The sequence below is a fragment of the Petaurus breviceps genome, unplaced genomic scaffold, assembly GCF_028583685.1.
Source record: "Petaurus breviceps papuanus isolate PSGF00001 unplaced genomic scaffold, PetGlider_PUasm1.0 177, whole genome shotgun sequence".
Lineage (NCBI taxonomy): Eukaryota > Metazoa > Chordata > Mammalia > Diprotodontia > Petauridae > Petaurus > Petaurus breviceps.
The window spans coordinates 2,796,652-2,815,613 of record NW_027185776.1 but is presented as its reverse complement, the minus strand read 5'-3'; the positions used below and the strand labels follow the sequence as shown (position 1 = coordinate 2,815,613).

At 40.9% G+C, this 18,962-nt stretch overlaps 1 protein-coding gene across 1 annotated transcript in view; it reads right to left on the bottom strand.

Moving 5' to 3' along the window:
- Positions 1-18,962, bottom strand: part of DGLUCY (D-glutamate cyclase) — a 39,376-nt gene that overhangs the window by 5,502 nt on the left and 14,912 nt on the right. Inside the window, exons 4-5 of the mRNA XM_069086061.1 lie at positions 16,685-16,804; positions 15,239-15,393 (exon numbers count right to left, since the gene is read on the bottom strand). Coding sequence (XP_068942162.1) covers positions 15,239-15,393; positions 16,685-16,804 — 275 coding nt within the window. The remainder of the gene's footprint in view (positions 1-15,238; positions 15,394-16,684; positions 16,805-18,962) is intronic.

Here is an 18,962-nt window from a genome sequence, read left to right as displayed (position 1 = left end):
GATATATTAGAAATATCCAAAAGGTAGTTAGTGATGCAAGATTATAGCTCAGGACAGAGAATAGAGCTGGAAATGTAGATCTAGGATTCATCTGCATAGAGGTGACAATTGATTAGATGAGAATTAATGAGGCCATTGAGACAGGTTGTAAAGAGAGGAGAAGGCAACACAGGAAAGAAACTTGGGGGACACCCATGGCTGGGGAGGGTGGAATACAGATGGTGAACCAGCAAAAGAGACAATGGCAGAAGGAGAACCAAGAGAGTAATATCATGGAAACCTACACAGGAGAGAGTATCCTGGAGAAAGGGATGATCATCAACAGCATCAAATTTTGTAGAGAGGTCAAGAAGGATGAGGCTTAAGAAATCTGGCAATTAAGAGCTCATTGGTAACTTTGGAGAGAGCAGTTTCAGTTTGGTAATGAGTTTGGAAGACCACAGGAGGTTGAGAAGCAAGTGAGAGGTGAAGAAATGAAGGTAAATTATGGGGACAGGCTACAGGAGGGCATGGTATAGGAACAAAGGTACCCACAGAGATGCTGCCCTTGCTAAGAAGAACCACATCTTCATAATAGAATAGAATAAAAGAGAGAATGAAAGGCAACGTCAAGGGATTTTGAAATATAGTAAAGGGGAGAAGAGGGAGCTTGTGATGGATGGCCTCTATTTTTTTTTAAGTTTTATTGATGCTCTTTTTTAACAATGGTGTCACTTTCTAATGATACTTACCTTAATAGAAAAATATTATAATATATAATAAATTAACTGTAAGTATGCTTATTGATATATGTTTATATTATATCATGTTAAATTTATATCTATTTATAAATAAGTACAGCTAAGTAAAATTAATCAACATATTGATCATGTCTGCAAATTTATGCCTCATTCTGCACCTACAGTCCATCCCTTCTCTGGTAAAGCAGGAGTCATGTTTTACCATCATCAGTACTCTGAAGTTATGATTGCTTTGGTCACTACCTTAATTAGAGTTCAGAAGTTTTTCAGCGTTAGTGTCCTTTCTGTGATTGAGGCTATCACAAAAATTGTTCTCCCGGTTCTGCTCACTTCACTTTCTCTAATTTAATATAAGTCTTTATTTTCTCATTCATATGTGAGGAGGAGTCTTCTGCTAAAAAGTTGTGGATTAAAATTCTGGCTCTTCCACTTACCAGGCGAATAACCTTTGACCTTTAACATCTCTGCACCCCAGTTTCTTCATTTTTAAGTGAGGTTGACTAGATGACTCCAAGATACCATCTAGTCCTAAATCTATTGTCCTAATAATCCTAAAGTATGGAGAGACGGCATGGGAGGCTTGTATAAAGCATTTAAAAGTTTATAAAATACCTTTCTCACAACAAGTCTAGGACATAATTGATTTAGGTTCACTTGATGGATGTTTTAACCAGATCAGATAATTAAAATGACTTGACCTTGGTCATATAGTTAGTAAAGAGCAGAGTCTGAACTGAAAACAGGTCTCCAGACTCTAAAATTAATGCTCAGGACAGTATCCCTAACAGAGCTTATTACCCTACCAATATCCTCCTAGGAAGCTGTAGTCTAGCCAAACTGGACTCTGTAATTTCTGGCCTCTGCTCTTCCCTATATTTGATATACTCTCACAGCTACTATACCCCCACCTTTTAAATTCCTACTCACTCTTTAGAATTCAAAGAAAACTGTTTCCGGAGTAAGAAGAGGGCATAAGTTCAGATGTCACCTGTCCTGCTTACTTACTACCTATGTGACATTGGGTAAGGAAGTTAAACTCCTTGTGCCTTTGTTTTCTCATCTGTAAAATGAAGGGGTTGAATGAGATGACCCTCAGGAAACCTTCCATGAAAGCTGTCACCCCTGGATCTTACATACATAGCACAATGTTTTACACCTCTTTTTTTTTTACACCTCTTTAATATATTATTTTCTCTTCTAGTTACCTACAGATGTCTTTTCCCCTCCCAGACTATAAATTCCATGAGGAAATTCCATGAGATCTTGTCTAAACTTTGTATCTCTAGAGTAGAGTGCCAGGCCTGGAGTCAGGAAGGCTCATCTTTCTGAGTTCAAATGCAGCCTCAGACACTTACTAGCTTTGTGACCCTGGCAAGTCACTTCACCCTGTTTGCCTCAGTTCTTCATCTGTAAAATGAGCTGGAGAATGAAATGGCAAACCACTCCTGCATCTTTGCCAAGAAAACTCCAAATGAGGTCACAAAGAGTCAGACAGGACTGAAAGGACTGACAACAGCAACAATGCCATACAGTATGGCGAACTCAGAAGACACTTAATTATTTGTTGAATTGTGTCCAAATCACAACTTGGTACCCACCCTCTGGCTTTTCGTGACCAATGCATGAGAAAGTTCCCTTTAGAAGGTCCATGATGAGTCTCTCTTTTTGTTTTCTTTGTGAAACTTTTAAAGGATATGGTACCCTGACCATCTCATCTACTTCCCACAGCCATGGGGACTTGCCTGGAATCTGTTTCCTGTTCATTGTTTTACTTTTTACCCTTTATTTTCAACTGCGTCACATTTTTTTTTTAAATTAGAAAACACTCTTGTAACTACAGGGTAAATTCCTTACCAATTCTTTGCCTTCCTTTGTGGGACATATCCAATGTTGGTAGCTTAATGATTCACCATAAATACTTGACGTACAAATTGGTTCTAAGATTACAGGATCAGATAACTTAGAGATAAGGTACCATTAAAGACCATAGTCCAACCCCTATGTTTTACAGATGAGGAAACTGAGGTCAACAGAGTGGAGTTAATAACTTAAAATTACACAGGTGTTCAGTAGAAGAGATGAGATTTGAACCCAGGTCTCCTAACTTAAAATCTAATGCTCTTAGCAGCTGCCTAGCAGTATCTTTGCAGAATCATAGAATGTCAAACTTGGAAGGGGCCTGAGAACATGGAGCATTAGAACATAGAAAGCTGGAGCTGACATGGAATGTTGGAGATGAAAGTCACCTTGGAGGGCATTCAGAAAGCCTTTCGTAGGCCTATTAATTCCAGTGCCTTCCCTCTGTTTATCATCTCCTATTTATATTTGCTTTCTTGTTGCCTCCCATCATCAGACAGCAGGCTCTTTGAGGACAGGAACTGTCTTTTGCCTTTCTATCTTCATTGTTTGGCATAGTGCCTGGTACATAGTGGGTGCTTAATAAATGCTTGCTGACAACTCATCTATGTTTCTTCATAGTTGACAGAATTGGACACTGAGGCCTAGAGAGGGAAAATGACTTGCCTGAGGTCTCATGGCTAGCAGCAGTTCTGCCTTGGCACACCTGGGGAAATCCCCTGTGGTGACAGTGAACAAAGTCATGGGGATGGGGAGCTGGGGTAAGGTGGCTATATCAGGAAACATACAGTCTTTCCCTAGACACATTTATATCTGGATAGTCTTATACAGAGATAATTCTGTCCACACTATACAGGCAGAGTATGCCAGGTGGATGGTATAATTACAAGTTGGCTGGGAGTCTGGCCAGCTGCTGCTTGTGGGAAGGGGGCAAGGCAAGGAGAGAAGGCCCTTCATGAAATGGTACAAAGAGTGCTTTGCTGTCCTTCCCCCCCTCCCTTTTTTTTAAACTAATGGTTTATGGTGAGGGAAGTTCATGAAATGTTCTATGCTGTTTACAGAAAGTTAGGCCTTTTCTTCCCCTCTGCTGGTAGGGCAACTGGTAACAAATCCACTCCCTCACCCCCCATTCCTTTGCAATGAGTCCTTTGCAGAGACCAGGAATATCCTAGCCTGCATGCAAAAGGGTTTGATGGATATAAGGTAGATGAGACGTATATGGTGTGTGAGAGACCCCCCTCTCTGGGAATCACACAAGGAGTTCAGTAGGTAAGTTATCTCCCCCTACCGGACACGAACGATTGCCCATGGACAACACTCAGAAATCTGGGAAGGTGTGGAACAGGTCTAGAGTGGGACCAAAATAAGTTAAATATCTCCATTTTCAAGAAAGACCAACATTAAGAAGGTGAGCTTGAGGACAAATGAGAGAATTGACTGAGGGAGAAACACTGTTTCCTGTCCTAGACAAAGGAAATGCAATTTCAGCCAAGAGGAAACTTGTCAGCACTCTCCACATGTGGGAGGAGGGCACTCAGGAGTTCCTGGGCCATCCTGTTCCCAGACTCCACCTCCTGCTGCAGGTTGTAAAGTTGGAAGCTAAGGGACCTCTTGTCAGGACTATTGTAAAGGAGATTTCTTTCATATAGGGGTTAGACCAGATGGCCTCTGAGGTCCCTAAACCAGACTGAGGGTAACCAGCAGGCCTCACACCTGTTGGTGAGTTAGGGGGGTGTCTACCCCAAGCACAAGAAGATTTCTCCTGGTGCAACAGGCAAATAAGAACAGTTTGTTCCAGTGACCATGAAGGCAGCAGAGTGCTGAGAGCTTGGTCAGACATCCCAGGCCATCACCAGTCATCTTGACTTTTATCTTGCCACTGAACAAAGATGACTCAGGAAGGGAAAGTGAGGCTGATGACTTTGTGCAACTCTGCCTCACTTAAATCCAGTGCAGGTACCTGTCAAGACATCACCCTGTGACGTCACTGCTCCTCTTTGAAATCGAAGGACAAACATCTACATACTGTGTTTCCCCGATAAGACCTATCCCGAAAATAAGCCCTCCCCTTACTGTGTAAGATTCCTCTAAAATAAGCCCTCCCCCGAAAATAAGCCCTATTGAGATTGCTACTGTAGTGAAGGTGATCCCCTGTGCTACACGCTACATTACGGTACCCTCTGTATGCACCGTCCCCCCCCCGCCCCTCCCCCCCCATGAAACGCACGCCGCGCTCCAAGCTGCATCCAATCAGAGCTGCAGCAGTGAGTGCGTCATCCTGTTCTTCCCCAGTGATTTGCTTATTGAATGAAGTTACATTTTTTTGTTCACATTTACCTGTTTATTAAAATTGCTGTCAATGTTCATTAAAATAAGCCCTCCCCTGAAAATAAGCCCTCTGGTGTTTTTCTGTCCAAAAAAATAATAAGATAGTGTCTTATTATCAGGGAAACATGGTAGGAGGATGTGAAGAATGGGAGAGGATGAGCAGCCTGTTTTGAGTACAATGTAATGTGCATAAAGTCACGAAGTGTGAGATGAAGGTCTAGAAAGGAAGGTTAGAGCCAGATAAAGTAAAAGTGTTGAGGGCCAGGATAGATACTGATGTATACTTTATTGGGCGGGCAATGAGAGCCAGTGATGATGATTAATGGCATGATCAGAGTGATGCCAGGGTCACCCGACATCTGAAGGTGCCTGCCTCATGGAGCTTTAGAGATAATAGAGGCCATCTAGCCCACCCCCTTGGTTACAGCACAGAGATTCAAAGGCAGATCTTCTACCTCTAAACCCAGCACTCATTCCTGCACAAGTTACCAGTGTGTGAGGGAATAGCTTAAGCAGGAAGGGTATAATGAGCACACTCTTCTCTGTGCTCTTGCTTCACCAGAAGTTTCCAGACTCTAGAACCAATCTGGCTCTTTTAATCCCCTTTGACATAGCTGCTAGAGGCAGGATGACACCTCTCACCCCTCAGCCCTATTTTATCCCAAAAGAGATGGGCAAAAAGTTATTTTTCCCTTAAGTCAATAAGACAAAAGGGACTTAAAAAAAAAACTTCTTGTTTTTCAGTTGTTTTAAACTCTTCATGACTGTTCTTGGCAAAGATAATGGAATAGTTTTCCACTTCCTTCTCTAGCTCATTGTATAGATGAGGAAAATGAGGGAAACAGGGTTAAATGACTTTCCCAGGGTCATACAGCTAGTAAGTATCTGAGGTCAAATTTGAACTCAGGTCTTCCTGAGTCCAGGCCCAGTGCTTTATTCACTGTACCACATAGCTTGCACCCCTTTTTTCTGAGTTCATGTTTTATTTCATACACTATAGATCACCTCTAAAAAGAACCCTTCAAAAAAGGAACTTTTACACATACACCTCTGAAAAGACATTGCATGTCTGTCATCTGAGGATGAAGCATGATACAGGAAAATGACCTAGGTTTGAGTCTGGTTCTGTCATTTTTTAACAGATAGATAGCACAGTGGATAGAAGTGGGCCTGAAGTCAGGAGGCCCTAAATTCAAATCTCACCTCAGACACTTACTAGCTGTGTGACACTGGGAAAGTCACTTCTCCCTGTTTGCCTCAGGTTCCTCATCTGAAAAATGAACTGGAGAAGGAAATGGCAAATCACTCTAGTATCTTTGCCAAGAAAACCTCAAAGGGGGTTATAAAGAGTTGGACACAACTCAACAACAACAATATTGTGTGGTACAGAGACACGTGGGTCAATAACAACAGGCCTCAGGTCAGTCTTTTCATTACTTTGAACCTCAGTTTCCTCATCCATAAAAATGAGAAAGTTGGAATAGATGTAGCTAGCGCCAACATTCAGTGACTCTGATAGCTAATTTTGGAGACTTGAAAGTTGGCCTGTAGAAAATTAGCCTTTTCAGGCATAGTACAACCTACTATGGCTCAGACAGAGAGGTGGAGGGAATGTGACACCAATGAAATCAGGATTTGGATTGAAGTATGAAAGAATATTTCTTAGGAACCTAAGGGAAAAGGGGAAGACCCTTCATTTTACAGCTGATGAAAGTGATATATGAAAGGATAATAACAATAAAAATAGCATTTTTATTTATAGTGCTTTAGGGTTTGCAAAGAGTTTTGTGTTATCTCATTTGATAATTAATTTGCCCACGGTCACACAGGCAATGGCCATACAGATGCTGCAGGACTAGGTGCTGAGACAATGGGAGGCTGGCCATGTGAACACCAAAGGAAATGAATGACCAAACCAAGGTTTTGAAAGAAGCAGGTGATAGTGATAGTGACCCTGCCTTCCTCTAAGTTTCCTGGCTAGGATTTCTCCTATTGGTTATGAGTTTTGTTTCTGTTGAAATTATGGAGGGGAGGGGGAAAATACCTTGTTCTGTTGCTAATAGGACTTAGCTATGAGTCCCATTACTGTTCTTTATGTCCTTTATGATAAATATGTTTCATGTCCAAACATTTATTAGATTGTTGTTTGTAAAGAGGATTGAATACTTATGGATGAGAGCAAACATGAGCCAATCCAATTGACATTAGAAAGAAATTCCTTAAGACCAAACCCATTGTATCAGGCTTTAGGTGTCCATTAAAGAAATGATTGAGGTCACAGAGTACAGATTCCTGCCACTACCTTTAACCACTGTCCAGACAGAGCACGGTCTAGCACACTACAAAGGCTGCCTGAAAGCACCCCCACTTTCATTCCTTCACCGCCAGTCAAGGGATCTCCAACTTCTAGCCTGAAGTAGATCTGTATTGGTCTTGCTTCCAGGTCAGGAAGAGACACTCAATTCCTTCCAAAAGCTGCTCTGAGATCTCATCTTTGGTTCTCCCATCAGAGCATCTATTGACAAGCGATCAATCGTCCAACAAACATTTTTTAAGCATTTACTGTCTTCAGGCACTGCACTAAATGCCAGGGATAAAAAGGAAAGCCGACATAAACAAATGAAAAATGCTACCCTCAATGAGCTTACTTTCCAGATGAGGGAAACAAAACATAAAGTAAGTAACTAGGGATATAATAAATGCTTGTTAACTGAATGATCCTCTGGTCCAGGGCTATGCTGCATGTTATCTCTATAGGATCCAAGGTCTTTGGGATATGAAGATAATTTATTATCTGTCTCCAGAAAACTTCTTCTTACTGCTGGGGAATTTCAAGTTGGCCCAACTCCTCCCTGAGATTTAAAAAAAACAAAATCAACTTGGTCAATAACAACCTTATCCCTGGTACCTAAAGCATTCACCTCACTGATGCATTTACTATGTAATACTGTTTGTTACAGTAACCTGTGTTGATGTTTTATCCCCTGCCAGACTGTAAACTCTAGGGTCTTTGGAACCATTTATTTCTTAAACTAGTGTCTAGCTTATTGTTTTATACATAGTAGTTGATTTGTCCTGTACTTTACTCCCCTCCTTGGACTCTGTGATCCAATGATAGTGGCATTTTTGCTATTTTTCACATGCAACTCTGGACATTTTCAGTGACTGTCCTCCATACCTGAACTCTGTCTTCATCTCTATCTTCTGGTTTCCCTGACTTACCTAACGTTTTAAGTCTCAGTGAAAGTTCCACCTTTTAAAAAGAACCCTTTCAGGGGTGGCCAGGTGGCTCAGAGAGTAAGAGCACCGGCTCCAGTGTTGGGATGACCTGGAGATCGAATCCCCAGGTTCAGATACTCAGCACCACACCCAGAAATAACTGGCCGTGTAACCTTGAGCAAGTTACTTATCCCTGATTGCTTAAAAAAAAAAAAGAACCCTTTCCATTTTTTTCTTTCTTAATATTAATGTCTTCTCTCTTAGATTCTACTCCAAGTATATCTTGTATATTGCATATATTACATATCTAATATATATATACTGTTTATATATAGATTTTTGTATGTCATCTCCCCATAGATATTTTTTGTCTTTCTTGTATCTCTAGTATTTAGCTTCTTCTGACTACCATGTAGCTGCCTACCTTGCATGAGTTCTCTATAAAACAGTTTTTTTTTTTTTAGGAAAACATGTATTTGGCATTCAAACAACATGGGCAGCCCATTAGAGTTGTGCTCTTTGTAGCAGAGTTTGAACGCTTGGCAGTTTAGCTAGAGAAAGGACCTCAGTGTACAGTAACTTTGGACTTGATTGTAATAACATGGGAGACTGGCCCAGCATGGCAGGCCCGAATCAAAGAAAGCACTGTGCTCTCTGAGCAAAGCAGAATTGCAGTAGCTCAAAAGAAATGTGAGATGCACAAATCTAGAGACAGCTCCGCTCCCAATACTCATGCTCATACTATTTGTGCCTGCCTATGATAGAGCCTTCCGAGCTCATATTGGTCTGATCAGCAACAGACATACTGTACCTTGATTCTAACACAGTGATGCCCTTTCGGTCTTCTACAAGAACAAAAGACAACCAGCACTTAGCACATCACCAGGCCCATTATGGATGTTTAGATGCTTGTTGACTTGACTTGTTCATTTCTATCTCTGTTGCTCTGACCTTAGCCAGATGTGAAGTCTAGTTCTATATTTTAGTAAAGCTGAGCTTCTCCTCCTGTTTTATTTCAGCCTAATCTCATTTGTGGGCAGTTGGATGGTTCAGTGGATAGAGCACTGGGCTTAGAATCAGGAAGACTCATCAGATCTGGCCTCAGATACTTACTAGCTATGTGACCCTGGGCAAGTCAGTTAACCCTGTTTGCCTCAATTCCTCATCTGTAAAATGAGCTAGAGAAATAAATGGCAAACGACTCCAGTGTCTTTGCAAGAAAACCCCAAAATGGAGTCACAAAAGGCAGACACAACTGAAATGACCCAACAACAACAACAAAATCTCATTTATCATCTCTTGGTAGACAACACATTTCCCTGGAGCATGATCAGCTCTCTCCTATAAAACTAGAAACTATAGAAGCTTGATTGATTTTTGTTTTAAAGGTCAAGTTCCCTTCTGAGACACCTACAAAGTTCTATTTTTTTCCCTCTTGAGCACAACCCCCAGCTCTCAGCTTATTTGCAGAACCAAGGTGAGTGACATTCCTTAAGCCCAATGACTAGTTTAAGCCTTTCTTGGCTGAAGTGATCAATTTTACCCACTTCCCCAGGTTTTCTTTGATGACCCATCCATCACTTAAAAACCAGCTCTTGGGGTGGCTAGGTGGTTCAGTGAATAGAGCACCAGCCCTGGAGTCAGGAGGATCTGAGTTCAAATCTGGCCTCAGGCATTTAATACAAAAAACTAGCTGTGTGACCTTGGACAAGTCACTTAACCCCAATTGCCCTACCTTCCCCCTCCAAAAAAGCAAAACAAACAAACAAACAAAAAAATCCAACTCTTTTCCTCTATACTACCCTCTTCTTCACCCTGTCCCAGGGGAACCTAACCACTATAGTTGGATAATATCAAAAAATCTGTAAACATTCAGGAAAAATAACACATAATGTCCCAAAACAGAAGAGGAAACCCACTTCTGCACAAAGGGAAAAGCAGGTGAGCTAAGAGACCAGATGGAAAACCATAATGGTGAATTTTCCATGCTTGGTTGGTTTAAATCATACTAGGGTATTTCCTTGTGCTGATTAATTCTTTCTTTCATGAGTCAGAGATCATATGCAAGAAAGCCCCAAACACCTCCCCAACACCTACTCTCATGAGCCAGGAAGTTTGAGACATAGGGGCAAGACTACACTAGATTTGGAGACACAGAATTTGGGTAAGAATTCCAGCTCTGACATTTCCTGTGAGGCCCTGGGTAGGCCACATTGTCTCTCTTAGCCTCAGTGTCCTTCTCTATAAAATGAGAAAGGCAATCTACATGAGGGGTTCTTAATTAATTTCAGAGAGTCAGTGTACTTAGATGGGGGAAAAATCTTTTTTTTCATTAACCTCTAACTGAAATTTGACATTTCCTTCCATTACACAGTTTTGAAAAACCATAATTCTGAGAAGGGGGTCCATGTTGTTTAGTCATTTCTTTGTGTCTAATTCTTTGTGACCCCATTTGGAATTTTCTTGGCAAAGATACTGGAGTGATTTGCCAATTCCTTTTCCAACTCATTTGATAGATGAAGAAACTGAGGCAAGCAGGGTTAAGTGACTTGTCCAGGGTCACACAAATAGGCTTCAATAGAATGCCAAAGGGGTCCCTGGCACAAAAGAAAAGAAAAGGCCTAAGAACCTCTGGCCTAGTAGCCTAGGTAGTCTCTAAATTCCCATTGCATTTTCAATCCTATGATCCTATCTATATTCAAATATATATTCCAGTTTTTAGGTAAAGTCTCCAGATTAGCTTTCTACTAGGAACTTTTTGGGTAGCTAGGTGGCAAGATAGAGCACCAGGCCTGGAGTCTGGAGGACCTGAGTTCAAATATGGCCTTTGGCACTAACTAGCTATGTGACCTTGGACAAGTCATTTTATCCTGTTGGCTTCAGTTTCCTCATCTGCAAACTAAGCTGGAGAAGGAAATGACAAACCACTCCAGTATCTTTGCCAAGAAAACCCCAAGTGGGGTCACTAAGAGTTGGATATGACTAATCAATAAAACAGCAACAACAAGGGACTTTATACCACTTCTTTAATTCAAGCTGCTAGCAAATGGTTGTAGATAGTTAATGCAGGCTGAAAAACTTGCAAAATAGCTATTAGCTTAGTGACCCGTGTAACATTGTTTGCATTCATCTTGTCTGAACAGGAAGAGAAATATAGCAGCTGGTATATTCTAGAAGGCACTCTCTTAGCAAGTATCTATCCTGGCTTCCTGGCTCCTTCCGGCCCAGTCCATTCTGGACAAACCATCAAACTAATCCTCCTAAAATCACTTTGTCATTCATCATTCATCCAGGTGGTCATTATGTCTCTGAAGGTAGGTTAATTCAGTACACACAGCCCTGGGTTTGGAATTAGATGGACTTAGCTCAAATTCTGGATCTGCTCTCTTAATGTCACTGCCACAATGGTTAAGTCAATTGCACTCTCTGGCCCTCGGTTCCCTCATCTCTAACAGGAGAGTTGGACAAGATAACTTCTAAAGTCCTTATATCCTAAAGTCCTAAAATCCTATAAGATACCAACTGCCACCCAACTACAACCCAGGGCAGGCGAGCCAACCTTTCTGGGGTATCTAGGCACCCTGAGAGAGAAAGAGGAGGCAGCATGTGCCAGGCAAGTCAGACCCTGCTGGAGACAGCTCAGCACTCTAAAGTCAAGAGCCTTGGGAACAGCAGTGCATCCTGGGATGGAGTCTGATGACCATTCCTGTAACAGCCACAGCTACACCTACTAAAGGCCCAGAAAAAAAAGTTCTTGTTTGGCTCCAGTGTCGGGAAGACCTGGGGATGGAATCCGGGCTCCAACACTTAGCACCCACCTAGAAACACCTGGCCATGTAACCTTGAGCTAGTTACTTAACTCCAATTGCTTAGGGGCGGCCAGGTGGCTCAGCGAGTAAGAGAACCAGCTCCAGTGTCTGGGGATCAAATACGGGCTCAGATACTTAGCACCACACCCAGAAATAACTGGCCGTGTAACCTTGAGCAAGTTACTTAACCCCTATTGCTTTAAAAAAAAATAAAGTTCTTGTCACAGAAGTCCTTGGAACTGTCAAATGGTTCACCATAAGAAACGGATTTGGTTTTATCCATGGAAATTTGCTTTGCTCCTGTACCCTAAGGTTCATGGGATTTTTATGTGTACTTGCAGCTAAAATCTTCCATGTGTGTTATATCTCCCATTAGAGTGTGAGCTACCTGAGAAGACTGTCTCACTTTCCTATTTGTATCCCCAGTACTTAGCACAACGTTTTGCATATAGTAAGTACTTAATGCTTCATTCATTCATGACCCCATTTGGGGTTTTCTCAGCAAAGATACTGGCTAGTTTGCAATTTCCTTCTCCAGCTCACTTTACAGATGAGGAATCGGAGGCAAATAAGGTTAAGTGACTTGTCCAAGGTCGCATAGTTAGGAAGTATCTGAGAACAGATCTGAATTTAGGTAGATGAGTCTTTCAGATTCCAGGCCCAGGCCTCTATCCACTGACCCACTATCTGCCCATTAAGTATTGTGGAGGATTCTAAACCAGCATAAGGCTCTCCACCCTCAGGGACTTCTGCACTGGTCGGGAAGTTAGGATGCAAGTGCATGTTGACAGCAAAGGACAGCTCTTGGTTAAATGAAAAAAAATGATCCTGATAAAAACAGGATCATAGAACCTTAAAATGGAAGATGATCCAACCTCCTAGCCAATGCAGGAAACCCTTCTGATATATCCTGATAGGCGGTTTTCTAACCTCTGTCTCCAAACTTTCTTTCTATAGGTAGGACAGGATATAGTCATTCTTGAAGTCTGGTCATGAAACTCCACTGGCTTAGCATGAACAATTTTTAGACAAACTACACCTACCACTATGGACCTCACATATTTCAGAACACTAGATACATCTATTAACCAACCAATCAACAACTGATGGATTGTTATGCTGAACTTGCACCCAGTGTCACAGAGCTAGTGTTTGAGGCTGAATTTGAACTCAGGTCTTCCTCACTCTAGGCCCTGTGCTCTATCCACCAAGCTGCCCAAGAGTCAGGAAGACCAAAAGTTCTAATCCTGTCTCAGACTCTTATTTAGATTTGTGGCCCTGGACAAGTCACTTAACCTCTCCCAGCCTCAGTTTCCTATTTTGTAAAGTGAGGATAAAAATAATGCCTACCTCACAGGGCTGTAGTGAAAACCAAATTAGATGCTATAAAGTTCTTTTCAACACTTAAAGTGTCATATAAATGCTATTTCTCACTAATTATTATTAACAATAAAGGCTAATGATGATGAATATTAGTAATAACATTCCTATTTCTAAATGACAGTATTTCACATACTTGAAGACAGCTTTCCTAGTCCTGCAATGTCTTCTCCATTCCTTATTCCCTCTCCCATTCATCATATGACTTAACTTCCAGGCTCTGCTCTGCACATGTTCCAATTGGTTAATATTCCTCATAACATGTAATGCCAATAACACAAAGATATATTCTAAGTGCTGTCTACTGTGGTTCAGAAAAGGAGTGATCAACTTGTGCTAGTATCCCCTCTGCTCAAAAACCTGCAATGGCTCTCTATTGCCTATCAGATCAAGTCCAAACTCCTCAATCAAGTATTCCAGGTTCTCCAAAATTTGTCCCATCACCCCTTTCATCTGCTGTCTAATTCAAAGTGATCTTTGCCACAAACCCTCTACTTTAAGCTGTCTGTTCTCCTAACTCCTCTCTCCCTCCCTTTGTCCATCCCAGTACATACACCCCTTCCTCTTCCCACACTCTTCACAATCTATGGAGTGGAGTATGGATTTGGATTTCTGCTCCTGGTGGACATACCCTTCCCTCTTCTCTCTTGCTCATCTTTCAAGGCTCAGTTCAGGTCTTCATAGAGCCTTCCTTTAGGACGCTAGACCACACTGCTCTCTCCTTTATCTGCTCTGCCAAAGAACTTAATTTCTGTCACCTACTCCTCCCTACCCCCACACACATTAGCACTTTTTTGTATCCATCTACCATTATTTTGTGTGTTATTTTTCACTCCACAGTTTTAATATATACTGTTTAAGAGGCCCAAAAGAAGGTCTCCAGACTATCTGGGTGACTCCTCTGTAGATGCTTTATCAAAGGACAGGGACAAAAATCATACAGGTTAAGAAGACATGGATGGACTGCTATTTGTACCAACAGAGTGAATACGCCTAACAGTGAGATCATGAATCAATGAATTATTGTTATTATTAATAATCTTGTGTGGGTCTTTTTAGTGGTACTCGGAAGCAATTCTGGGCAAGCTGATGTTCTGCTATTACTCTTTTACATTTAATGCTGTGGAGAATATATGGCATAGGTAGATAAAATAATTGCTTTTTGTAATTTAATAAAAGTATTACGATGTAAGCTCGTCTTCTGTAAGCTCACTGAAAGGTTCTTTGGGACAATTCCAGCAGCAGATAGGATGATGAGGATTGATATATGCCTTCTCCAATTCCCCCATGGTTTTGATTTCATTAAGCTTTTCATTACACATAGCTTGGAGATTATAAGTATTTGGAATGTGGGGCAGACAGTGCATATGAACAGTGTACTGGACCCAGAGTTGAACAAGGAAGAGATTAGGATAAATTGCTTTCAGGAAATTGCCAAGTACTTTTAATGACCCCAAGCTTCCTTTGGAAACAAAGGTTCATCTTTTCAATGCCACTGGTGTCTCTTCAAACAACTGAAAGTAAATATCATCCACAGGACAGTGGAGGAGGGGTATATGGTGGGTGTGAACAGAAACCTCAAAGAGGGACAGGATTAGAAGAAAATTAATGGAAATTTAGGAAATGTATGAACGGAAGAGAAGATGGCCTGGTTAAGTGGCAAGAGGGAGAGATGACAAATGAACAAGCCAGAGTATACCATTGGTATCCTTGGGATTTCAAGAGAAAGGGATGAAGGCCTCCAGCAAGTTGAGTGGGCCCCATGTGGTAAACTTAGGAGAGGCCAAGTAAAAAAGTATCACAGGATAGATCAGCATGGAAGGGTTACAATCTCTATTACAGGAGGGATTAAACAAATAAAAAAGAACCTTCCCTATTATATTTGAACATTAGGTAGTACATTACCTTTAGGACAGATGGGAGTGCCTGAGCCCAGACCAGTGCTTTTGATGAGGCGGTGGTTGATCCAATAGCTTTCCGTAGGTAGTGCCCATGAATGTTGCTCGTGTTCAGTAAATAGAGTGCACAGGCCAGAGCATAGCCTCCCCAATTGGAAACACCTGACACAGAAAACAGACTCTAAATCACAGGACCAGAGAGATAGCTTGCTTCATTTCCTTGTCTTTAGGTAGAATCACCACTTTAACTGTCTGAGCAGAAGAGGTTCAGTCCTTTTACTGAGCTCCAGAAGAAGGGATTTCACAACATCCCTAGATACTTAATAACCCTCAAAATTAAGAAATTGACCATTCCGACTAATCTTAGAGTGGAAAGAATGCCAAACTTGGTGACAGAAGATTTTATGTCCTAACTTGCCCACTTACTGTGTTGCCTTGGACAAATCATTTCACCCTTCTGACCCTCCATCTCTTCTTCCATAAAATGGGGTAATAATACCTATATTGCCTACCTCACAGGAGTATTAAGAGGAAACTTTTAAACCATGAAGCTCTATATAAATGTAAACTATTATATAATTATGTATAACATATTACTATATATAACCATATTATTACATAATTACATCATATATAGGAAAACATATATAAAATCATATTAAAAGAACATAATTACATTTAATTTATTTAAATACATTAATATTTCTATTTATTAGATACATTTATTATACAATCATTATATAAAGTAATAGTTCTTATATTGGATAATCATTATGGTAGAACATCATATTCCATTCTTCAATCCAGGGACACTGGCCTTCTGGCTGTTCTATGAACAGGACACTTCATCCCTCAGCTCTGGGCATTTTCTCTGCCTATCCCCTATGTCTGGGATGCTCTTCCTCCTCTGCTTGGACTACTGACTTCCCTGGCTTCCTTTAAGACCTAGCTAAAATCTTACCACCCTCTATAGGAAATTTTCCCCAACTTCTCTTGATTATAATGCTTTCCATCTATTAATTATTTCTTATTTATTCTATATAGCCTGTCTTTTGCTTTTTTTGTCTCTTGGGTTTAGCAGTGCCTGGCACATAGTAGGTTTTTAATAAATGTTTTCTGATTTATTGATTATGTAATTTGTACTTTTTTTTTTTTTTTGCATTTTGCTCATTAGATTGTAAAGTTTCTCAAGGGCAGGGACCGTCTTCTCCTTTTCTTTGTATCTCTAGCATTCAGCATAGTGCCTGACACATAGTTAGTCCTTAAGATATGTTTACTGATTGATGACATAATTTCTTTGTACATTTTTGCATGTTGCTTCTATCATTAGATTGTAGGCTCTATGAAGGCAGGGACTGCTTCTCTTTGTATTTCTAGCGTTAAGTATAGTGCCTGGTATGTAGTAGGGGGCTTAATGAATGCTTATCATTGACTGATTCTGTGGGCATCGTACCAGCTATGACAGCAAAATCAGCTTCCACATCACAAGCTATGACATCCCCATTCTTAATGTACTTCTTCACAGATGTTTTGACTTTTCCCATCCCAAGTTCATTCCCTCCATCACCAATACCTAGGATAGACGGGGAAAAGGATAAACAGATCAGTTTCATGAACTGGAAAGAAGTTAATTTCTTATACATAACAACAATACCATGCCTATCAGTTGAGGTAAATGAGGTACTTAGAGGCAACTTAAGTGACTCAGGGAGAGAGGAGGTGCTGCCCTGCACTGGTGGAAGGAGTTGCCTCTTCTGGGAGTTTCTTATATCAGTGAAATCACAAGTCCACTGTCTTATCTCCACTTCAGTATATGTTGTTTCCTTCAATGATGTAAAACACTTGTTGATCGATTGATCCTTTTAAATCCCAGGGCCAACTTTTTTCAGCTAGGTAGCATAATGAATTGAGCTCTGGGCCTGAAGTCAGGAAGACCTGAGTGCAAATCTTACCTCAGACACGTATTAACTGTGTGACCCTGGGCAAGTCACTTAACCTGTCGGCCTCAGTTTTCTCAACTGCAGAATGGAGATAATAATTGCACCTATCTCCCAGTGTTGTGAGAGCAAAATGAAATAATATTTGTAAAGCACTTTTCAAACCTTAAAGTACTACATAAATACTGGCTGTTGTTTTGGTGCAATGGATAGAGTGCTGAGCCAGGAATCAAGAAGACCCGAGTTCAAATATGACCTCAGACATTTACTAGCTATGTGACACTGGGAAAATCCCTTAAACCCTGTTTTCTTCAGTTTCTTTACCTATAAAATGGGGATGATAATAATAATACCTAATCCCTCCCCCCACCCAGGGTCATTGTGAGGATCAAATGAGAAAAAATTGTAAAGTGTAGAGCACAGTGCTAGGCATACAGTAAGCACTATGTAAATGCTATCTGTTACTACTTTTTTAAAAATTATTTTTCCAGAATAAGAAATTGAGGTTTGGAGTTGTGACTTGCCCAAGGTCTCTGAATAGTTCTTACTTTGCATTTTACCTTTCTGTTCTCAATAAAATACTGCTACTTTCAGAAAATTTCCAAAAGACCCAGTTTTATAGAGTAGGCATCACTGAGGTCCACAGATATGCCCATGAATATGCATGTGTACACATACACACACATACACAGTGTGGTATAGTGGAAACAATCTTGGAGTGGGAGAATGGAGACCTGGATTCAAGTCTTGGCTCAATCACTAACTCATGAATAAATTTCTTCTCCTCTCTGTGTCTCAGTTTTCTCTTCTGTCAAATAAGAGAGTTAGACTAACTGCTCTCTAAGGCACCTCCTAGCTCTAATATGCTGTGTTCTTCTATTCCTATACCCACTGTATATACTCATATATATCTTTGTACAAAGTCACATATATCTTTATTTCCATCTATTCTTTTTTTTTTAAGCAATCGGGATTAAGTAACTTGCTCAAGATTACACAGCTGGTTATTTCTGGGGTGTGGTGCTGAGTATCTGAGCCCTGATTTGATCCAGGTCATCCTGACACTGGAGCTGGTGCTCTTATCTGGCCGCCCCTAAGCAATCGGGGTTAAGTAACTGGCTCAAGGTTATATGGCCAGGTGTTTCTGGGTGGGTGCTAAGTGTCTGAGCCCAGATTTGATCCCCAGGTCTTCATGACACTGGAGCCGGTGCTCTTACTTGCTGTGCTACCTGGCTGCCCCATTTCCATCTATTCTTGAAACTTCAATGGTCATTATAGGATTTCTAGTTAATGCTGTCCTTATACATAGGGAGAGTTTATAGTCTTTCGGTAAAATATGAGTCTCTCCATGAAAGTTCCCCTGCCTCCAAAGTATTCATATTACCTTCCAGACACTACCTGAAATCCTATTTGAGTTTAATTTCACTGAAACTGCCACTCCAGAGGTGAAGCCAAGATGGCAGCATAAGGGTAGCAACCCAGTGGAACTCTTTCAATATTCCTCTCCAAATAACTTATAAATAATTTAAACTTAAATTTAAATTTAATTTAAAATAAATGGCAGAGTCAACAAAAGGTCAGGGTGAGATATTTTTCCAGTCTGAGAGAACTTAAGAAATAGGCAGGAGAGATCTATGGCACTGGGCTGGAAGCTTATCTAGAACCCACACGGCCTAGGGCAGCAACAGCAGCTACAGCAGAGGCAGCAGCTTTAGAAGCTCTCAGCCAAAACTGGTAAGGGAAAGAATGTGTGTGTGTGTGTGTGTGTGTGTGTGTGTGTGTGTGTGTGTGTGT